At 41.0% G+C, this 20,817-nt stretch overlaps 1 protein-coding gene across 1 annotated transcript in view; it reads right to left on the reverse strand.

The window, feature by feature from the left end:
• Nucleotides 1-372: 372 nt before the first annotated feature.
• Nucleotides 373-20,817, reverse strand: part of LOC145357451 (uncharacterized) — a 59,337-nt gene continuing 38,892 nt past the window's right edge. The window contains exons 11-17 of the mRNA XM_080210802.1: nucleotides 20,276-20,437; nucleotides 16,915-17,069; nucleotides 14,385-14,566; nucleotides 13,216-13,273; nucleotides 10,425-10,577; nucleotides 6,240-6,440; nucleotides 373-2,678 (exon numbers count right to left, since the gene is read on the reverse strand). Coding sequence (XP_080066928.1) covers nucleotides 2,640-2,678; nucleotides 6,240-6,440; nucleotides 10,425-10,577; nucleotides 13,216-13,273; nucleotides 14,385-14,566; nucleotides 16,915-17,069; nucleotides 20,276-20,437 — 950 coding nt within the window. The 3' untranslated portion in view covers nucleotides 373-2,639. The remainder of the gene's footprint in view (nucleotides 2,679-6,239; nucleotides 6,441-10,424; nucleotides 10,578-13,215; nucleotides 13,274-14,384; nucleotides 14,567-16,914; nucleotides 17,070-20,275; nucleotides 20,438-20,817) is intronic.

The raw sequence follows: 20,817 nt of genomic DNA on the forward strand, positions 1-20,817 counted from the left end.
CTACACTACAAAGTCAGAGAACAGATGACATCTGGGTTAGAAAGTTAAAGGTCTGATTCCCAACACTTCTGTAGTTCTCCAACAGCAGGAGATTATTGACACATTCGGACTTCAGCCTTTTGAATGTTGAAAGGACAAGCTGAAGCTACAGCGAAAAGAAAATCTGTTGGGAAGGTAATGTAGAGTTGTTACCGTGCACCTCCTGGCACAGAATTTCTGGAAAGAGATTACCCAACTGGCCCCCTCAGCAGCAGATTTACAGCACTGTGGGAATTAACTGAGGGTGCAGGTTGCTCACAGCACAACAAATAGCTAGTAAAATCATTTTAAATGAATAAAAACACCACCATAAAAATCATATTATACAAAACAGGAAGACCAAGGAGATTTTATTCACCAACTTAAGCATTTTTGCATTGACTCTTGCTCCACTGGATTTACAGTAACCAGCCTTAAATTGAACAGTTGTAAGAGGAATGAAAAAGATCAACTGTAGAATCAGCATAAACTACATTCAGCAGCAAACCTGCTCCAGGAATGATTATTATGTGTAGCTCAGGTAAGAAAAAGAGCAGTGTCATGAGGTAGTCTAGTGAGGTACTGCTTTGGAGCACAATCCACACTTGTCACTACATGGACAAGGCCATTCTCCATTCAGTTACCAATCTCAGACACGCGACTGAGAGGAGACACTAAACAAAGTGCTGAGTTTATCCAATATAGAAGGGGATGTGGGAAGAGGGACACTTGAGCTTTTAATGTACAATACTAATTTTGTACAGTACATTGGAATACAGAATACTGTGCACAATTCTGGTCGACACAGTAAGAAGTGTCACAACACCAGGTTTAAGTCCAACCATTTTGAGTGCAGGGCAAAGGTTGAAAAAGTTCAATCTCTACAGCTAAAGATTTAAGGGGGAAGTCCTCTGTAGTAAATAAAATGCTAAATGGTTTAGGTAAGATAAATCAGGAATAATACTTTAAGATAAGACAGGCAGCAGGACAAGATGTTATAAATATAAACTGGAGAAAAGTCAATTTGGCACAGATACTAAAAAGATCTTCTCGCAAAGAGTGATAAATGTCTCAAATAACCTATCAAGTAGGATATTCAACAAGACAAGGTCACTCAAAAAATGCCTGGATGCCAAGCTCAGAGTTAAAATGCTACAGGGGTTCCAGTGGGTTAGAATTACTTTTGTATCTTTTTCATGATGGAAGAAGGTGGAAGACAGAATATCTGGGGTGCACGGGGTTCTTAATTATGCTGGCTGCTTTTCCAATGCAGTAGGAAGTGTAGACAGAATCAACGACTGGGAGGCTGGTGTGCAAGATGAACTGGGCTCCATTCACGATCCTTTGTAGTTTCTTGTGGTCTTGGACAGAGCAGGAACCATAGCAAGTGATACAGCCAGAAAGAATGTTTTCTGTGGTACATCTATAAATGTTGGTGAGAGTCATAGTGGACATGCCAAATTTCCTTAGTCTCGTGAGAAAGTAGAGGCGTTGGTGGGCTTTCTTAACTATAACATCAGCATAGAGGACCATGACAGGTTGCTGGTGGTCTGGACACCTAGAAACTTGAAGTTCTCAACCATTTCCATTTGATCCCTATTGAAGTAGACAGCAGCATGTCCTCCACTGCGCTTCCTGAAGTCGATGACTACCTCCTTCATTTTCTTGATATTGAGGGTCTCATTATAATAGCAATTCTCTAGCCAACCCATCTACTGCATCCAAGACTCACCCAATTATCACCAATATGGGGATGTCTGCAGACAATTGCACTGAATCATATGTGAGTCCAGTGGGTGTTGAACTGGTGGGCTAGTTTGGAGTACAAATTTGTAATGGAATCTACCTGATTTCAAGTTTGTTTAAATGGAAGGAACAATAGACAACTGTTTTGCAGAACTTTGGCCTCCAAACACATTCCCCCTATCTGAGACATCCAGGCTTATAGGTGGAGAGCCAGGAAAGTGTTGTCAACTTTGTTTTATCTAATGTAATAAAGACAAGTTTGAAACATTCAAAAACAACTTCTTGCAATAACCCACCTTCTGGTTACAATTTGAAATTCAGTTCTTCAGAAATTTTTTGTGATGGATTAATTTTAATTCCACTCTTCACTCAAGAATTCCAAAGGATCAGGTAGAATAGCAGTTCCACACTCACCCAAAATTACTCAATAGACAGTGAAATCAGATGTTGTGTAAAAGCAGTATTACACATAAGCACCTCAGTTCCTAGCATGCATATAGAATTACGTAGGATGTACAATCCCAAAACAGGCCAATTGGTCCAATCAGTCCATGGAGGTGTTTATGCTTCACTTGCAGCTTAGGATAAAATTACCCTCTATCAAACACTGGCAGTTCACTCCATGGAAGCAGCAAGTCTTCTTTTGTTTGGTTTGTCATCTTATCATTGAAATTTCTGTTCATAGGAAAAAAATACGTTATCAAAAAAGTTTTATAAAGAGGTAAAGAGATGGACTGTCAGGAGAGAAATTGTGCATGCAAGACTTTTAAGTTGCAGGTTTTAAAAAAAAATGTTTCCAGGGAGATTACAGATCCTTGTAGCCATGGAATTTACATATGTGAATGTCTTTTCCACTTACATCATTTGACTATCATTCAGAGAGGTCCATATCCTGCATTCATTAGCGCTGATTCCTGTTTTAGACAACAGAAATAAAAATTAGAACTTTTGAATTCCAATTTGCTTATACAAACACTGGTTGGAACTTCCTGGCCATTGATGCCTTGCGGCTGCTGAAAGCAAGGATGGAGAATTTGGTGTTCTGCCAAATCACCGTTCACTGCAGTGGGACCAAAGAATCCTGCTGGTGTGAATGGCTGGAAAATTCCAGCCATTATATTTCAAACACTTATTGTACCCAAAAGAAATACTTGCTTTTATAAGCCCTAATAGAGTACTTTTGACGTGTAGCCACTGGTGTGATGAAGGAATGCAGCATGTGATAATAACCAGATAATCTGTTTTTAGCTGTTGATTAAAGAGTGACTATTAATGAGAACACGGGGAGAATTCCGCTTCTCTATTTTGAAATGGTGCCATGGAATCTTTCACGAGAACATGTCATTGTATAGATGTGGCCTTGGTGTAATGTCTCATCTGAAAGATGACACATTTAAAGTGATTGCTTAGATTTTGGAGCTCAAGTCCCTGGAGAGTGACAACGTTCTGACTCAAAGGTGAAAATAATGCCAATGAGCTATGGCTGACATCTATGTATCCAGGTCCAAGAGTCTGCTAGCAACACGAGCATGTCCACAAGAGCATGAAAAGTAAGTACGTAAGGGCAACAGAAACAGCCTAAGTTCTGCATTTAATAGCATGAACAAAGTTTCTAAATGGCTCAAGTGGTAAAGGCAATGTTTAATTAACCTTGTTCAGTCCCATCTATGCTGAGTTGATAGAGTCTAGTAAGGGGGCTCCAATTGGCCTCAGTATCTTGGTTTAGAGAGTAGAAAAGCAGCCAGGACATTTGCTTCATATTGTTACCAAACCCTGTTAGGAAGTAGGTATCCAGGCATTGGATGCCCTTCTACTATCCCCTAGATTTCTTTTGGCAGAAAGTCTAAAATTATGTTGGGATAAGAAGGCAGTGCAGCTGGTGGGCTACCCTCCACTTTTCCCACTAGGGATGATACTTTGCTAAAAAAAAATGACAAAATTCTGCCCAAGATCTTGACTTTGGACACAGAAATATCTATGTTTACTTCATGCTTTGAGTTTGAGATAAATATTAGGAGATACAGAGATTTATTTCTGCAGAAAATGCTGGAAAATCTCAGCACGTCTGACAGCATTTGTGGAGAGAGAATAGAGCCAATGTTTCGAGTCAGGATGACCCGTCGTCAGAGTATAATTGGGTTGCCAAATGTAACTCCCTTTATCAGCGCACATTCTGGTATCTTAGCTCATTAGCCCAAGGTGAACCCAAGTTAAGACTTCTGACAATGGGACATCCAGATTTGAAATATTGGCTCTAGTCTCTCTCCACAGATGCTGTCAGACCTGCTGAGATTTTCCAGCATTTTCTGTTTTGATTTCAGATTCCAGCATCCGCAGTATTTCGCATTTATCTTAGATTTATTTCTACTCTCCAGGATAACGTTGGAGCAAGGCATTTTGGTCACTGAAAAGGAGCAACAATGTAACTTGAGGTGCCAGAGGTAAGTCTTGTAGTGAACAGCCAATCTGGTCACTCACCATATGTCCAAGCACACTGGAGGTTGCAAAAGTGGCTGCTGTGTCAAGGCAAAGGCATTGAAGGTTATAGAACCAAGATGTTTATGTGTTGTTAAGATACAAATCTTAAGTTGTGGAGTACATTGACTGAGACGGTATCAATGTGGGTGGCTGAACAGATAGCGAGGAGTTTGGAATTAGTGAGCAAATTTAAGAATGATTTGAGGGGTAGTTTTTTAGAGGAAAATATTACTCCATTTTTTCCTTGCTTTCAAGAATTGAGGCTAACTTTAGAATCCCTAATAAATATAGTTCATAGAGTAAAATTTCCAAATTTGTCAGAACTGCCTCAGTGAAAGGAAAAGAGCATTAGATATAGACCTTTGGTCTAGGGTCCGATGAGGCCAGTTCCTTTGAGGTATTGTATGAAGTTCAAACAGAAATAGGTCATGAGGCAGAAAGTAAATTTATGCGCATTGCAACAGAATTGTTATTATGTAATTTCCTTTACCAGTGCACATCCTGGTATCTCAGTTCATTAACCCAAGCTGAACACAAATTAAAACTTCTTGGATGTCTCTAAACAACACATCGGAGTCACTCTGAAAATAAGTCAAATATCATTGTATGCAATGGGTTGGAAAAGAAACTTATGAACAGAGATAATTTTTGTAAAGCATGGAATGAATGCCTACATTGGATGTATATTCCAGTTTTTAAGAATTCACTTTACTTATAGTCATTGGATAACTTATGCCACCCCTGGAGAGCCATAACAGATTACACATTGATTACAGGAATATAAATTACCCAGCCACATATGGTCAGTGGAGTCGAATGTCATTGAGCACAGAGGCTTGACGTCTTTAACTTCAAGCATATAAAGGCACTGTCTCACTGCAACACATTTTCAGGGGTGCAATTAATATAAAACAAATCATCTGCACACAGTTTATCCAAACTTCAAATTTTGACAATTTTTTTGTCTGAGGCAGGGGATAGAATGTACCTTAAAGAGCCTTATTCAGCTGCCACTAAAATTATTGGGTGGTGTACTAGTGTGTATGAATAGGAGGTAAAAGCTAAGCAGGTATCCATTAACATGTCTGGCTCAGATCTTGTTACTTTTTTTACTTTGATGCGGAGATCAAATCAGAATATGTAGCATTACTGTAAAATATGTTGAACATTTTCATTCACTTTAAATTGTGAGCTCAAACGATTTCCATGATAGAAAACAGCCTTGATAGTTGCCTTGGCAGAAGCTTTCTGTGTTGAGGGATGCTCCACTGAAGCAGGAAGATTGGGGGTGTGGAAGAAATGTACAGGGACAGATGTTGAAATGTCCCATCCGAGTGCCTCAGGTTTGCATTGGCAGAAATACCTTGGCAACGATATAACTGCATGTTATGAATTTTGCTTTAACGTCCACAGACTGATGGGGAACTGTGGTGGGGCTGGCACAAACCATGTCACAAGTCCACAGTTTCAGTCATGCTGTCATGAGAAGTTGACAGGCGTTCCCGCACAGGAAGAAAACATTCAGAAAAACTGTCACACAGGACTGCTAGTGCACCTTCTTAAAACCCCTCAATAGGAAAGCACTGATGGGAGATCCCAGGAGCAGGTTTCTAGGTAACTCATTTAATCAGGTAATGTTAGATTGCAGGAGGGAAAATGGGGCATATACATATATATATATGAAAGTTATAAGGAAAAAATGATTTTTTTGCATATTGTTATTTTAATAATTATGTTTTGATATTGTTATGGAAATTCAGGAATAAGCTCATTGTACAGCTGTAATTCTTCAAGTATCGCTCTTCAACATGGGTTTAATTATAATTAGGAACTAATTGGCACACCAGAGAATATTCACAGTAAAGGAGCTTTTTCATTAACCATACCAGGATTACATTGATTGTAGCACAGACAGGTCAGTAGCAGAGAACCCACTGTTACACAACTCAAGTGTTGCTCCACGTCAGATTTCACACAAAGTAGATAATTATACCAACCACAAGTGTGTAGAATGTCTCTGCCATTGCTTCTTCATAGAACTGTTCCTCACGTTTGTATTCAGGGTGGTTTCTTCCAGCTTTCTGGATTCTCCGATCCAGACTTTGCAAGACAAGTTGTGTCATGTCTTTGCCCTTCTTGTTAGATTGTACTTTCATAAATTTGTTCATTTTATCTATTAGAAGAAGGTCATTAATAACCTGAAGAAGATGAAATGAGAAACAGACCAGTCAGACAACAGCTATACCAGGAATCAACATTTTTAATTTTGAAAATTAACATTAATTTTCAAAATCATTCAAAGACTTCATTTCCTCTAGACTTCATTTCTTCAGTACTCACTACGCTATAGGGCTGTACCTTTCATAAACTCTAGTTCGTTCAGCCCTCTGCAGTTTGCGTCCTATCCCACATTCCTATCTGCACAATACTCCATTGGCTCCTCAGTTCTCAACACACTGGTTTTTAAATTCTTGACTTTGTTTCTAACCTTATGTTACAAAATGCACCCTCCACTCTTCTGAGTAGGATTTATATTGCAAACTCCCAAAGGATTGGTTGTGGCGTAGGGTATTGTCACTGGACTAATAATTCAGAGACTCAAGATAATATTTTGGGGACCTCAGTTCAAATCCTACCATGGAGAAGAAATCTGGAATTAAAAGTCTAATGATGACCATGAAATTATCGTTAGTCATAGATATACAATACAGATGAGGCCTTTCGACCCATTGAGTCTCCACTGACAGCTCCTTTGCTCTAAAGAAGACAACCCAAACCTCTCTTCATAGCTCAAATGCTCCGTCCCAGGCATCCTGTTGAATCTCCTCTGCGCCCTCTCCAGTGCAATCACGTCCTTCCTACAGTGAGCCAACCAAAACTGCACACAGTATTCTTATGGCGACTAACTCATCTCCTGACTCACTTACCAAAGCCTGTCCACCATCTGCAAGATAGAAGCCAGGAGTATGGTGGAATACTCTCCACTTGTCTGGCTGACTGCAGTTCTAATAACATGTAAGAAGCTCGACATCATCCAGGAGAAAGCAGCCTGCTTAGTTGGTACCTCATCCACAAACATTCACTGCCTATGCCGCCAACACACAGCGGTAGCAATGTGTACTATCTACAAGATACACTGCACTAAGCCTCCTTAAACAATCGCTATCCTCTAAAAAGGCAAGAGAGTTACATATGGAACACCACCACCTGGAAGTTTCCCTCCATGTCACTCACCATAAGAACATAAGAAATAGGAGCAGGAGTAGGCCATCTAGCCCCTCTAGCCTGCCCCGCCATTCAGTAGGATCATGGCTGATCTGAAGTGGATCAGTTCCACTTTCCCGCTTTCTCCCCATAACCCTTAATCCCCTTGCCTACCAAAAACCTATCTACCCGCGTCTTGAATATATTTAGCGAGGTAGCCTCCACCACTTCAACTGGCAGAGAATTCCAGAGATTCACACCCTTTGAGTGAAGAAGTTCCTCCTCAACTCCATTCTAAACTGCCCCCCCTTATCTTGAGGCTGTGCCCTCTAGTCCTACAGTCCTTTCTGAGCGGGAAGAACCTCTCAACCTCTACCCTATCCATCCCCTTCATCATCTTATATGTCTCTATAAGATCCCCCCTCAAACTCCAACTAGTACAAGCCCAGTCTATTCAGCCTCTCTTCATAGTTCAACCCCCTCATCTCCAGTATCAGCCTAGTGAACCTCCTCTGCACTCCCTCCAAGGCCAAAATATCCTTGCGCAAGTGCGGCGACCAAAACTGCACACAGCACTCCAGCTGACTTGGAAACATATCACCATTGCCTTGATGGGTCAAAATCCTGGAACTGCTTCCCAAACAGCACTGTGGGTGTACCTACACCACATGGACTGCACTTCATGAAGGCAGCTCACCACCACCTTCTCAAGGGCAATTAGGGATGGGAAATAAATGCTGGTCTAGTCAGCGATGCCTACATTTCATGAATAAGAAAACATCAATAGTAGAATTTTCAGCAAACATGTCCCTGAACTTTAGAATTCTCTTCTTAAATTATTCCACTTCCTACTTCTCATAAAACACCTCAGAATCTACTCCTTTGCCTCCGCCCACCACATGTGGCCACACTTTCAACAGTCTCCCCCCAGGTTGGGAAGTACAGTAAAAGTGCAAATAGTTTAATGTGTTCACTGCAACCATGATCACCAAGGACAAATTAGTAGAATTTTATTTTTGTGCATGGAGGAGATAATTTTTCCTGGTATTTAATAATTTAAAAACAACCAGGAGCATTTGGCAGCATTTTAAAATTAAAACCTAGAAGCCCAGAACAAAACCTCATCCAAAATTAACCCTGTTAAATAATCCAGCAGAACCAGCCATAAAATGCCTGCCATAACAACCTGTCGGCTTAAAACGTGTCTGCAATTCTTGTGAAGTGTTTTGATGAAATAGTGTAACACTTGCAAGGGTATAATCACTGCAACATTTCTCAGAAGTAAATCAGAATATATAACATTCTGTATATTTTTGAAATAAAAAATGCCATTTAAATAGCATTTCACATTTTTCAAGATGCCCCAAAATAGTTCACATTCAATAAATTACTTATTAAGCGCAGTGATTATTGCTAGGTAAGCAAACTGAGATGCATTTACAAGATTCCACAAACAGCAATGAAGTGAACCTATTTTGGGTGGTGTTGGTTGAAGGAAGAATATTGGCCTGGGCAGCATTTTGGGTGTGTTTACAGATCTTGCCAAGACCAGAAGTGTCACCGTTGAACAGTAAGAAGTCTCACAACACATTCACATTCCGATCTGTAATTATCTTGCAATTGTGTCTTTGTCTATGTATGCTGCGCTTGTTTCCACTCACCTGATGAAAGAGCAGCACTCTGAAAGCTCAAGATTCCAAATAAACCTGGTGTTGTGAGACTTCCTACTGTGCCCACCCAAGTCCAATGCCGGCATCTCCACCTCACCATTGAAGAATGGAAACATTAGCATTTTTGGCATAATTGTCAGCACTAGACTCTCCTGGATCAAGTAAAGTCAGGTTAAGTAAATAATGTAAGGTGCCAGCTCCATCTCTCAACAATGTTTTGTTGAGCTTCAGTGAGATGTGCCTTAGTCAACCTGAATTTTAGTTCCTATTTCCACAACAGATATTCTAAGCGATTCTGCCAAATAAGCCTAAAAGTATGCCAAAATATTGGGCAATTTGTATTGTGACTCACATTAACAGGAAACTGGGTTATTCCTGTTAAGTATATTTCTTGTAAAACCTTTAGCTAACTTAGAAAATAAACTTTCAATCCACTTGTTCTAACTTGGTTTAAATTTAGGTCTGAAGGTTGAAGAAAGAACACTTCAGAACATTCTCTCCTGCTGCTACTACTTTACCAATGGTGGGGAGTTATGGGCGGCACGGTGGCACAATGGTTGTTAGCACTGCTCCGTCACAGCACCAGGAATCTGGGTTCAATTCCCAGCTTGGATCGTTGTCTCTGTGGAGTCTGCACTTTCTCTCCATGTCTGCATGGGTTTCCTCCAGGTGCTCTGGTTTCCTCCCACAGGTGGATTGGCCATGCTAAATTGCCCCTTAGTGTCAGGGGGTCTATCTAGGGTAAATGCATGGGGTTATGGGGATAAGGCCTGGATGGGATTGTGGTTGGTGCAAACTTGATGGGCTGAATGGCCTCCTTCAGGACTGTAGGATTCTATGTAGGATTCTAAGTATGTCACATTGCTGAGGCTGTGGGTTCAAGTGGCAGGGTCCCCTGCTCAAGCTCTCTCTGCTGAGCAGAGGGCTTCTCCAGTGTCAAGGATATCCCTGTTTGTCCTCCTCTCTGGCCAACTTGCTGCATCTTCTTCTCCTGCCTGACTAACCCTGCCAAAGCCACCCCACTTACCTCATTACTAAACTCCAATGCTGTTCCTCATTGGGGTCTGGCTGCAGCTCTGGTGGTGCTGTTTCTGTGACTTGAAAGCTGTTGGCCATATCACTGGCTAGCGGCTCTTTGAGGCAGGATCTCATCAGGGGCCCAAAGCTGTTACCGCAGGCAGTTAATTGTGTGATGACCATATAATCTTTCTGTGGCTTCCCAATCTAGGTGGGCAAGCCCTTACTATTTATCCTGTGGGTGGGGCTACCGTCCTCATATAAAATTCTGGCCAATGTTTCCAAACTCACCGGTAAATCACAGCACTCATCATCATAGTAATGTCCATCCCACACTTGTATTGCAATGCTGCTGTATTCTTTTGTAAGTTTCAGCGTCTTTTCATTCAGACACTTTCCCATGACGTACTTCACAGGATGGGAAAGCATATAATTCAGAAACTCCTAAACAGGGAAAAAAATATTGATATATATTTGTTTTTTGTCACAATATTAGCCTGAATCTAACTGCTATGATTAGTAAGGTAATTTTATTCAAAAGGTACAAGAGGTGGCATCTTAAGTGCTGTGTTTTAGGGAAGGTGATAAGGTGGATCCAACAAGAGGCTTTGATCTATTAACCCTATGTTATTGTATGGCCCAAAGAACTCTCTGTGGTCAGTTGATGGATGTATGTTTTTGAAATGAGGATTGACATCACTATGCCAGTCAATCCATTGCAGGCAGGCAGATCTTATGGTACGCTCTATTTACTCAGCAAACAGAGTCTAAAAGAGTGGACTACAGCAAACATCTATGAAGTTTGTGAACAGGAGTCTACTTAAGCAGAATTTCTATGAATTACAGCAAACAGAAGTCAAGATCAAAAACTATAACAAAGTCTCCTAAAGGCAAATTATTTCTCCAGATAAATGCAGTGTGGGTGACAGTTACATAATACAGATTGATTATTTCTCCAGTAAAAGGCAGTGAATGGAGTATAGTTACAAAGTATGTGCATGAAATTAATCCCAGTTATCGACAGCAATGTTCGACAGGGGAATTATCCAATCATTTTCATTCTGGCTGGAACTTAATCTGTCACAATATGCAGACTTAAATTCTTTCCAGTGTACAAGAGGATGGCACAAATGGGACGGACTTCAGAAACTCGCAGACAAACTACAGATTCACCCTACAGGGGAGAAGCTTGCAATTAAAAGGTGTCATTAAACCAAATGGGAAATATTGCCATAGAAATTTGCAATATTTGCTGAGGAAAATGTGACCCAATATTGTGACAACAGGAAACAATATATTTAGCTGGACAAATGCTTAACTTTTATCCAATTATTTTGTTCAATAACGTAACATTTACATTTATTTCTTGCCATTTCTCCACTGAGTTTGTGCCATACTGACAGTTTGTGGAGCAGCAGGTGTCACCCAAGTCATCTCAGTTTATCACATATTTATTGGACTAAAGGTTTTTCCAGTGTTAACAAAATGAAACTATTGGCAAACTTTCAGTACTTAAAAGAAACCTTTCCTATCAGTTTTGAACAAATTATTGAATATATTATACAGGTATAATATAGGTTAAAATTATTTTGGCGTACATGGGTGGAATTTTAAGACCCCATCACAACAGACTGGGGCTGTAATATGTGACTTTGGTGGACTGGAAGAACCTGCAGGTGGGAGGGGCCATAAAATTCCACCCTATGAACCTGATTCATTTATTTTGATTTGATTTGATTTATTATTGTCACATGTATTAACCTACAGTGAAAAGTATTGTTTCTTGCGCACTATACAGACAAATCATACTGTTCATAGAAAAGAAAACGAGAGAGTGCAGAATTAGTGATACAGTCATAGCTAGGGTGTAAAAAAAGATAAACTTAGTGCAAGGTAAGTCCATTCAAAAGTCTTACAGCAGCAAAGAAGAAGCTGTTCTTGAGTTGGTTTGTGTGTGACCTCAGACTTTAGTATCCTTTTCCTGCTGGAAGAAGGCGGAACTGGGAATGTCCGGGGTGCGTGGGGTCCTTAATTATGCTGGCTGCTTTGCTGAGGCAGTGGAAAGTGTAGACAGAATCAATAGATGGGAGGCTGATTTGCGGGATGGATTGGGCTACATTCACGACCTTTTGTAGTTCCTTGCAGTCTTGGGCAATGCAGGAGCTATACCAAGCTGTGATACAACTGGAAAGAACGCTTTCTACGGTGCATCTGTAAATGTTGGTGAGAGTAGTAGCTGACATACCAAATTTCCTTAGTCTTCTGAGAAAGTCGAGGCTTGGTGGGCTTTCTTAACAATAGTGTCAGTATGGGAGGGACCAGGTTGTTGGTGATCTCGACACCTAAAAAGTTGAAGCTGTTGACCCTTCCTACTTCATCCCGTTGAAGTAGGCAGGGTCATGTTCTCCTTTACGCTTCCAGAAGTCGATGAGAATCTCCTTCGTTTTGTTGAATTTAGGGGTGGTGGTATTGTTCGTTGTCAAAATTCTCCCCTTTGTTGTAGAAGCTGCTGATTCTGTGGAAGCTAAACACTCACCAATACCTTGCTCAAAAGATCACTATTAATTTGTAATGTTTGACACTGACTGCTGACCACAATGCAGCCCAATCCTTTTCACCTGGTATCTGCACATGTTTATCTCTAGCAGGCGTCACTGGAAGTTTAATCTATTTCACATTCATAAACCCATCAGTAGAGTCATCATTTGTAACAAAAATAGGAGCATCTAGAATTTGATTAATCATAGTAATCCATCTGAGTGCATGCAGGTTATGGTGGCAACATGAATAATTTACTCATTTAGGTAACATATGAATCTGTTTTTCAACTTTCTCAGAACAGACTGTGGCATCATGCCTAAAACTGGGGGAAATTTAGCTCAAGCTCTGAAAAGGATTGTACAAATGGAATAGGAACCAGTGGGAATTATTGATTAATGAAAAACTAAATTCAAATTGTAATTGTTTAAGGAAGGGTCACAGCAGTGACAGAAATGTAACTAAAACAACAGAGCACAAACTGTTTTGTGTAACTGTCGACATCCCACTGTTGGTAGAAGGTTCAAGCTTTCTGAATACTTACAGCATCTGGAGAGCCTTGAAAGAGCGGAGCGTTATGGACCCCAGTTTTTACGTATGGGCTAGAAGAAAGAGAGAGATAAAAGACAGGACAGTTCAGCTGAAGTAAGCGGGTGAGTCTGGAGCACTCTGCAACACTGGAGACAGAAGCTGCAGATGTACCACTGCAAACCACAATCTACTTTCCTGTTTCCTGCAGAGTGCAGTTTATGCAGTTGGGCGAATGCTATAAAGTACGGAGCTTTGTTGCAAAATGAAGATTTGTTTCTCATTTTCCTCAAGCTTGTTATTTTAAATGAGAAGTTAAACACGTTCAGATGGGCATAGGAGATCCCATGGTGCTATCCTAAAGAACAGCAGGCCAGATCTCCCAATGTTCTCATTAACAGTTTTCTCACAACCAATATCACTAGATTATCTGGTCATTATCTAATTACCGTTTGTGGTACTTTGCTGTGCACAAATTGGCTGCTGCACTTCCTACAATACAACAATGCCTACAGTTCAAACATATTCAATTAGAAATAAAGAATGTTGGAAGATCCAGAGCGCAATTTTACAGGTTGTTCACATCTTGGTGCCACTGTAAGTGAACATGGAGAACTAGGCACTCAGCCAAATCTCCGTTCACTGCAGCGGAACCAGAAAATCCCACCGGTGTGTATGGCCAGAAAATTCCACCCTCATTAAAGGCACTATAGGGGAATGAAAGTGCTTTCTTTCTTTTCAATCCATTGTACAATAAAACTTAATATATTTGTAAATGTGGGGGGTGGCAGTAAGCCCCAGAGAGCAACTGTAATGGGGGCTCCTGGCCTCCTTCCTCAGTCAACCCCAAACACTTTGATCTTTGGGGAACTCTGCCTCATTAAGATTCTGCATCTTCTATGGATATTGCAGCACCACCAACATTCCCTGGAGTTAATGGTGAGCTCTTTCCCTTTGGTGGAAATCACTCCAGGATCTCCCCATGTATAAGGAAGAAACTCCAACTCAGAAGTGAGGTGGGTTGGGGTTGCTTTGCAATGCAGGGCAGTTATACTGAAAAAAGATAGAATGGTGCCACAGTGCATGGAAGGAGATGTTTGTACCTTGAAAGTTATAAACAATGAAGATTATACCCTTTTTAAAATTTCAGAGACCAGATAAATGAATTAATCAATGTGCAGTTACCCACAAAAGAGAGGGATTGCCGACCACCCCAACTGTAACAGCTCATTCAGTTCTGGCTGCTCTCCTGTGTGTGATGTGACTTTGCCTGGTTGTTGACCATTATGATCACGTGTGTAGATAACATTGATACCAAATATCTGGACCAGTAGCACACTGTGAATATCCCAGCATGGATGTAACACCTGAGGAATAAAAGGTTTAAAATCAAACACAATAGGGGTGCTGTTGGGCTCTGCTTCTGGCATGGAGTGTTGGTGATGGGCATGTGGTTTGGACAGCAGAACAATTCCAATTTGCATTGCTTCTTTTTTTGAGGTTGTTCACTATATTATGAGCAACATAATTGGACATACTGATTTCCATAATTGGGCCTGAATTTTTGCAAAGATGGAAGGACTTTGCGCTTTAACCAAAATGTGCAGAACCCCCACCCACCATTGTGAGGAGACATATTTCACACATCCATGGTTCACAAAGGCAACAGCACATTTAAGACCGCAGCTGCTTTAAATCAGAAGCAATTTTTGTCATCAAAATTTCTGAAACATGGCTCGTGAAATGCCCAAATTTGAGGAAAGTGTCTAAACCTGCTGGAATTCTTTGGAGAAGTCAAGTACCCTTTTGGAGCAGTTCAGGTACCCCTTTGGGATTTTTAAGAATGGTAATGAATGTGTGTAAAAAGTGGACAAAGTCTGTGGAACTATTAAGCTGTCAAGTTATTTAAATTGCCTGCTCTTCTAATATTAAAAGGAAAACAGCCTGCAGTTGAAAAAAATCAATGTCAACATATGTTTGTTGACAAAAGCCTGAGAGTTATTATGGAGAGTATTAGTGCTGTCTGATTGCTCCCACAGTCTGTCATTATCACAGTACGTGCCTTTATGTTCACAGTTTGATTGACAGTCCAAGTCGTTATAAAGGGATTATCCATCTCTACTGCCAGGGATATGAATACAAATGTTTGACTTTTTATAATGGATGGGATTTAAATGTATTGAATAGACTTTTTTATCAATTGAAGTTTTTTTTAGTACAATGAATTCTATAATAGATAATTAGTAATTTATTTTATTTCATCTCAACATGGCTCCTGAGGTCTACCCATAGTGGATATTGGGTGAGATGGCATGGAGGGTATAAGGGCAAAAAGTGGTGGGTGGAGGGGGGGCATAGCTTCATATTAAACTGGAATGGAGCCATAAAGAGCCACTGGGATAAGTGAGGACTTATAGGTTGGCACAGAGGGCGTGAGGGGCTATGAAGGATAATTGGAGGGTCCTGGTTGCCATAGAGGATATGAAGCACAATGGGGTGGGTAGAGGGGCACATGGTGGCAAGGAGGGTATTAGGTGCCATGAGGTAGGTAGAGGGGCATTATTTAGCATGGAAAGTATGAGGGGCTACAGGTGGGTGGGGGGGGCACAGTGGCATGAATGTATGAGGAGCAAGGGGAGATGAGGGCTAGAGGGCTGTATTTTGTTTCATTGTTTTTATTACAATTGGGACATGGAGCATTCAACTGGCCCATCTTGTCATTTGACAGCCCCTGCGGCTGTGTCCCGAATTTCCAGTGGCAGCAAACCCAACTCCTTTCAGTACTTGTACACACACCACCCCAACCCCAACCCTCAGAATGAAAATCTAAACATTCAGGGAAGTTTCTGTCAAGTCAGGAATTTTACTGACTCTGCACACCTGACTTGGGAGTGAAACTTTGGCCCCTGTGTTCCATTCAACATTCCTCTTGAGGAAGACTTGGTAACAGAAGTTTGTGTAGCAAAATTTAGTTTATAATATATTAGTCTTCACTGGTTAAGAACAGAATTAAACATCACAGTCAGTAAAATGTTTGCATCAGTCCTACATCATTTTCTCTGTTATACTATGAACAAACATTTAATATGGAATTGGAAGTTGCCACAAATTATTTTTGAAGCATTTTTCTGTTGGGAAAAAAATAGCCAATTTTTCACAATGTTTCAGAACCAGTAATTAAAATAATGTGCAGCTAATCTATGCTTTGTCGTATTGTTGGCCAGAACACAAGAAAAAACCTTTTGCTTTCTTTCAATTGGTATTATGGGATTTTGTTTTATCTGAGTGCTGTTGCATAGAACAGAGAACTGCACATGCGCAACAGCGTCCTCTGCTGCAAACTGCTGGCTTTCAGGCGAGCTGAGGCCCTGGCCCCTTATCCTGCTGGCCACAAAGAGCTCTTGCTGAATCTTCTTCCTCAGAGTGTGGTAAGATTGGATTTTTATCTCTCCCAAAAAAATCAGCACAACTCCTGTTTTCACGTTCATTCGGCACTTAGAATTTTTTTTGGCAAGATCATTCCCTTTGATTTTCCTTCATTGAAACACAGAGTGCATTTCAAAAGGATTTCATTAGCTGCAAAATGCTTTGTGACAACCAGTGGTCATAAAAGGCAGTATATAAATGCAAGTCTTTCTTTATGACTTAATAAAGCATGATATGACTGCAAGTAACTGATACATATATTATTCTGTCCACATTTCCTGCTCCCTACCCAAGTTGGATCTTTCCAGCAAGGTGAGCTCTGAAGGCTAGCAAAGTCATGAAGATGGGTCAAGAATTTTTCATCTCTGCCCCCTGTATCAGGCAGTCGCAATGCATTGTCACCTTTCAGAACTCTGGCAAAAACATTCACGTAAAGGCCATTTTCTGCAGAAGAGAAAAATTAACTTAAAAAAACTAGTTAACTGAAAAAAGTGATTGCTTAACAGTGCAGATATAATATATTAGCTAATGCAAGAATGTAATACATCGGCACAGATTTGGAGGGCCGGTTGGCTGTTCCTGTGTTGTATACTGTTCTTTGACCCTTTCATATCACAAGCTATAACACTATTGTGACAAAGCAGCTAAATATTTTCGTGCATTTTTTTTCTTCGAATACGGGCAATACTGGCAAACTGGCATTTACCGTGCATTTCTTGTTGTCCTGAAGAATTAACTGCAATGTGTGGTAGATACTGCAAATGCTGTGGGCTCTGACAATATTCTGACAATAGTACTAAAGACTTATGCTTCCAAACTTTCTGTGCCACGAACCAGGACAACTATAACACTGGCATCTACCCAGCAGCATGGAAAATTTCCCTGGTATTGTTAATATTAACTGATACATGTATGATAATACAGCAGCTTGTCTTTTACCTTTAGCAAGTTTATTGCGCATCCAACTCAACAGAGACTCAAACTCCATATAAAATCCACCTCCGTAACTGTTCCAGCTGTGTCTATTTATACCCTTTGGAAGTTGAGCTAATAGTCTTCACTTATCTCTAACAAGGCAATCAGCCGAACAATACAATGTGCCAAAGCATGCACTTGCTGATACACTGACACATTGTCTCGTATGTTGGTACACAAAAAGATCAGATCCAACTCTACCAATCATCACTGCCCCATCAGTCTACTCTCGATCACTGGAAAGAGATGGAAGGAGCATCAACTATGTTTTCACATTGCACGTGCTCATGCATGCTCAGTTTGGGTTCCACCAGAGCCTCTCATTTCAGACATGGTTCAAACATCAGACAAAACAGCTGAACTCCAGAGGTGAAGTGAGACAGACTGCCCTTGACATCAAGACAGCATTTGACTGAGTGTGACATCAAGGTGCCATAACAAAATTGGACTCAATAGGTATCAAGGAGAAAACTATCTGCTGGTTGGACTTGTACCTAGCACAAAGGAAGATGGTTGTGGTGGGCAGAGGTCAATCATTTCAGTTTCAAGTCTTCACTGCAGGAATTCCTCAGGGTAGATGTTTGCTGACAGTACATTTTGTGACTCCTTAGATACTGAAACAGTCCATGTCAAAATGCAGTAAGACCTGGACAATATCCAGATTCAGGCTGACAAGTGACAAGAAACATCTGTGCCACACAAGTGCCAGGCAATGACCATCTCCAGCAAGAGAGAATCATACCTCCCTCTTGACATTCATTGGCATTACCGTCATTGAATTCCCCATTATCAAGACCTAGAGTGTTACCATTGACCACAGGCTGAACTGGACTAGCCATATAAATACTTTAGCTGCAATAGCAGATCATAAGCTGGGAATTTTGTGGAGAATAACTAACCATCTCCAAGGCACAAGTCAGGGATGTGATGGAATACTCTCCACTTGCCTGGATGAGTGCAACTCCAACAACACTCAAGGCACCACCCAAGACATGCCACCCCATCTGCAAACATTTACTCTCTCAACTACCAATGCACAGTGGCAGCACTGTGTACCATCTACACCGGGGTGCCTCACAGCGCCAGAGTCCCAGGTTCGATTCCAGAGTCACTGTCTGTGTGGAGTTTGCACTTTCTCCCCATGTTCGTGTGGGTTTCCTCCAGGTGCTCCGGTTTCCTCCCACAAGTCCAAAAATGTGCGTATTAGGTAGATTGGCCATGCTAAATTGACTTGAGCATCAGGGGAATAGCAGGGTAAATACATGGAGTTACAGGAATAGGGTCTGGGTGGGATTGTGATCGGTACTGTAGGGATTCAATGATTCTACAAGATGCACTGCAGGAATTCACTAAGCCTCCTTCGTCAGCACCTTCACAACCAACCACTACCATCCAGAAAGACAAAGGCTGTAGACACATGGAAACACCACTACCTGGAAGTTTCCCACCAATCCAAATCCTATCCTGGTTTGGAAATATATCACCATTCCTTTACTGTCCTTGGATCAAAATCCTGGAACTCCCTCCCAAACAGTGCTGTGGGCATACCTACAGCTCAAACACTGAGCTGTTCACTGAGCTGGCATGCCAAGCATCCACACCAATCTCAACTGAATTTGGCTGGTCATGTAGTCAAAATACATTATACTTATTTGCCAAAGTGAATGTTCCATGGAGGATTAAGTCTGGGCCGCCCTCTTATGGTAGTCAAAGGACACGCTGAAGGTTTCACTTAGGAATTTTAATATTGATTTCAAGTCCTGGAAGAAGATCATCCAGGATTACTGCACAGGTGCAATCAAAACAATGCAACTTCCTTTGAAAGCAATTGCATATCAGAGGCATAACAGAAAATGCCAGGAGAAGAAATCCTGAGCCAGCAATGCATCCAAAATTCAATTGTCCATGATATCCATTCCATTTGCAGCACAGCCACCCAAGTGCACATCAGCCTTAGCAATCACCTCTGTAAGTATCAGAACCTGGCCAGATGCTGCAGTTGATGAATATGAACATCTTCAGCTCAAAGGACAAATAAGAAGTGAAACAAAAGACTACAGTACATTTGACAATTATAAGTCATAGAAACATAGAATCCCGACAGTGCAGAAGGAAGCCATTTGGCCCATTGAGTCTGCACCGACCACAAAACCTTATAGCCCTACATATTTACCCTGCAATTCCCCCTGACACTAAGTGGCAATTTAGCATGGCCAATCAACCTGACTTGTACATCTTTGGATTGTTGGAGGAAACTGGAGCACCCAGAGAAAACCCACGCAGACATGGGGAGAATGTGCAAACTCCACATAGACAGTGACCCAAGCCAGGAATCAAACCCAGGTCCCTGGCACTGTGAAGCACTAGTGCTAACCACTGTGCTGCTGCCCTACGTAGCAAGTCTATAGCCAATCTAATGAAAAAAATCATCATTTAACCCAATTGGCATCTTACAATGGCTATTGTGCTTTGCATAATACTTTACACATTGTGAAACCAACCACAATCAGTACATCTGAATTCTGACTTCTTGCATTTTCATTTGAGAAATAATTTTGTATGGGTAACTTTGAATTTTAACCCCTCCCAGGCTGTTTTCAACCACAGACAAGAATTCTTGTCAAATCTGTATTATATTTGTGATGTGGGAGAGAAGCACACAATAATACACAAACCTTTCAACCCATAGACTTGGGAAATTCGAAGACGTATTCCGGCTCGTTGATGATATCGAACCATACGGACTACGCTAAGATATGCTGGTGGCTGGTGCGGTGAGAGGTGTTTCTTGCCACCTAGTCTTTCTTTGTACCAGGCCATCCACTGTTCAGGGTGAACTACAAAGGCAGCAAAGATTTTACAGGAGAATACACACTGCACTGCAAACATACTTGTTGTCTTGACATTTAGGTTAAGTTTCCAAAGGATCTACGTCACAATGGTAAAGATCTGGCAAGATGTATTGCTATTTTAATATATAACAGATTGCAACAACATAGTCAGCCACATGGACGCAAAGGAGTCCAGAGTTAGACTCAGTGTGGCAAGCCATTGAGGGAATTGTAAGCATGAGTAACCACGAGGCACTGCAAATTTATTGGAAATAGGATCATAACATTGAAATGAAAAAAAGAAGCTAACGTTTTGGGTCTGAACAGATACCACAATTAACTTTAAATCCAAGTCCTTTCTGATAATTACCTCTCTGGACCCACTA

The sequence above is a fragment of the Carcharhinus amblyrhynchos genome, chromosome 23 (genome assembly GCF_965287045.1).
Source record: "Carcharhinus amblyrhynchos chromosome 23, sCarAmb.v2.hapA, whole genome shotgun sequence".
Classification (NCBI taxonomy): Eukaryota; Metazoa; Chordata; class Chondrichthyes; order Carcharhiniformes; family Carcharhinidae; genus Carcharhinus; species Carcharhinus amblyrhynchos.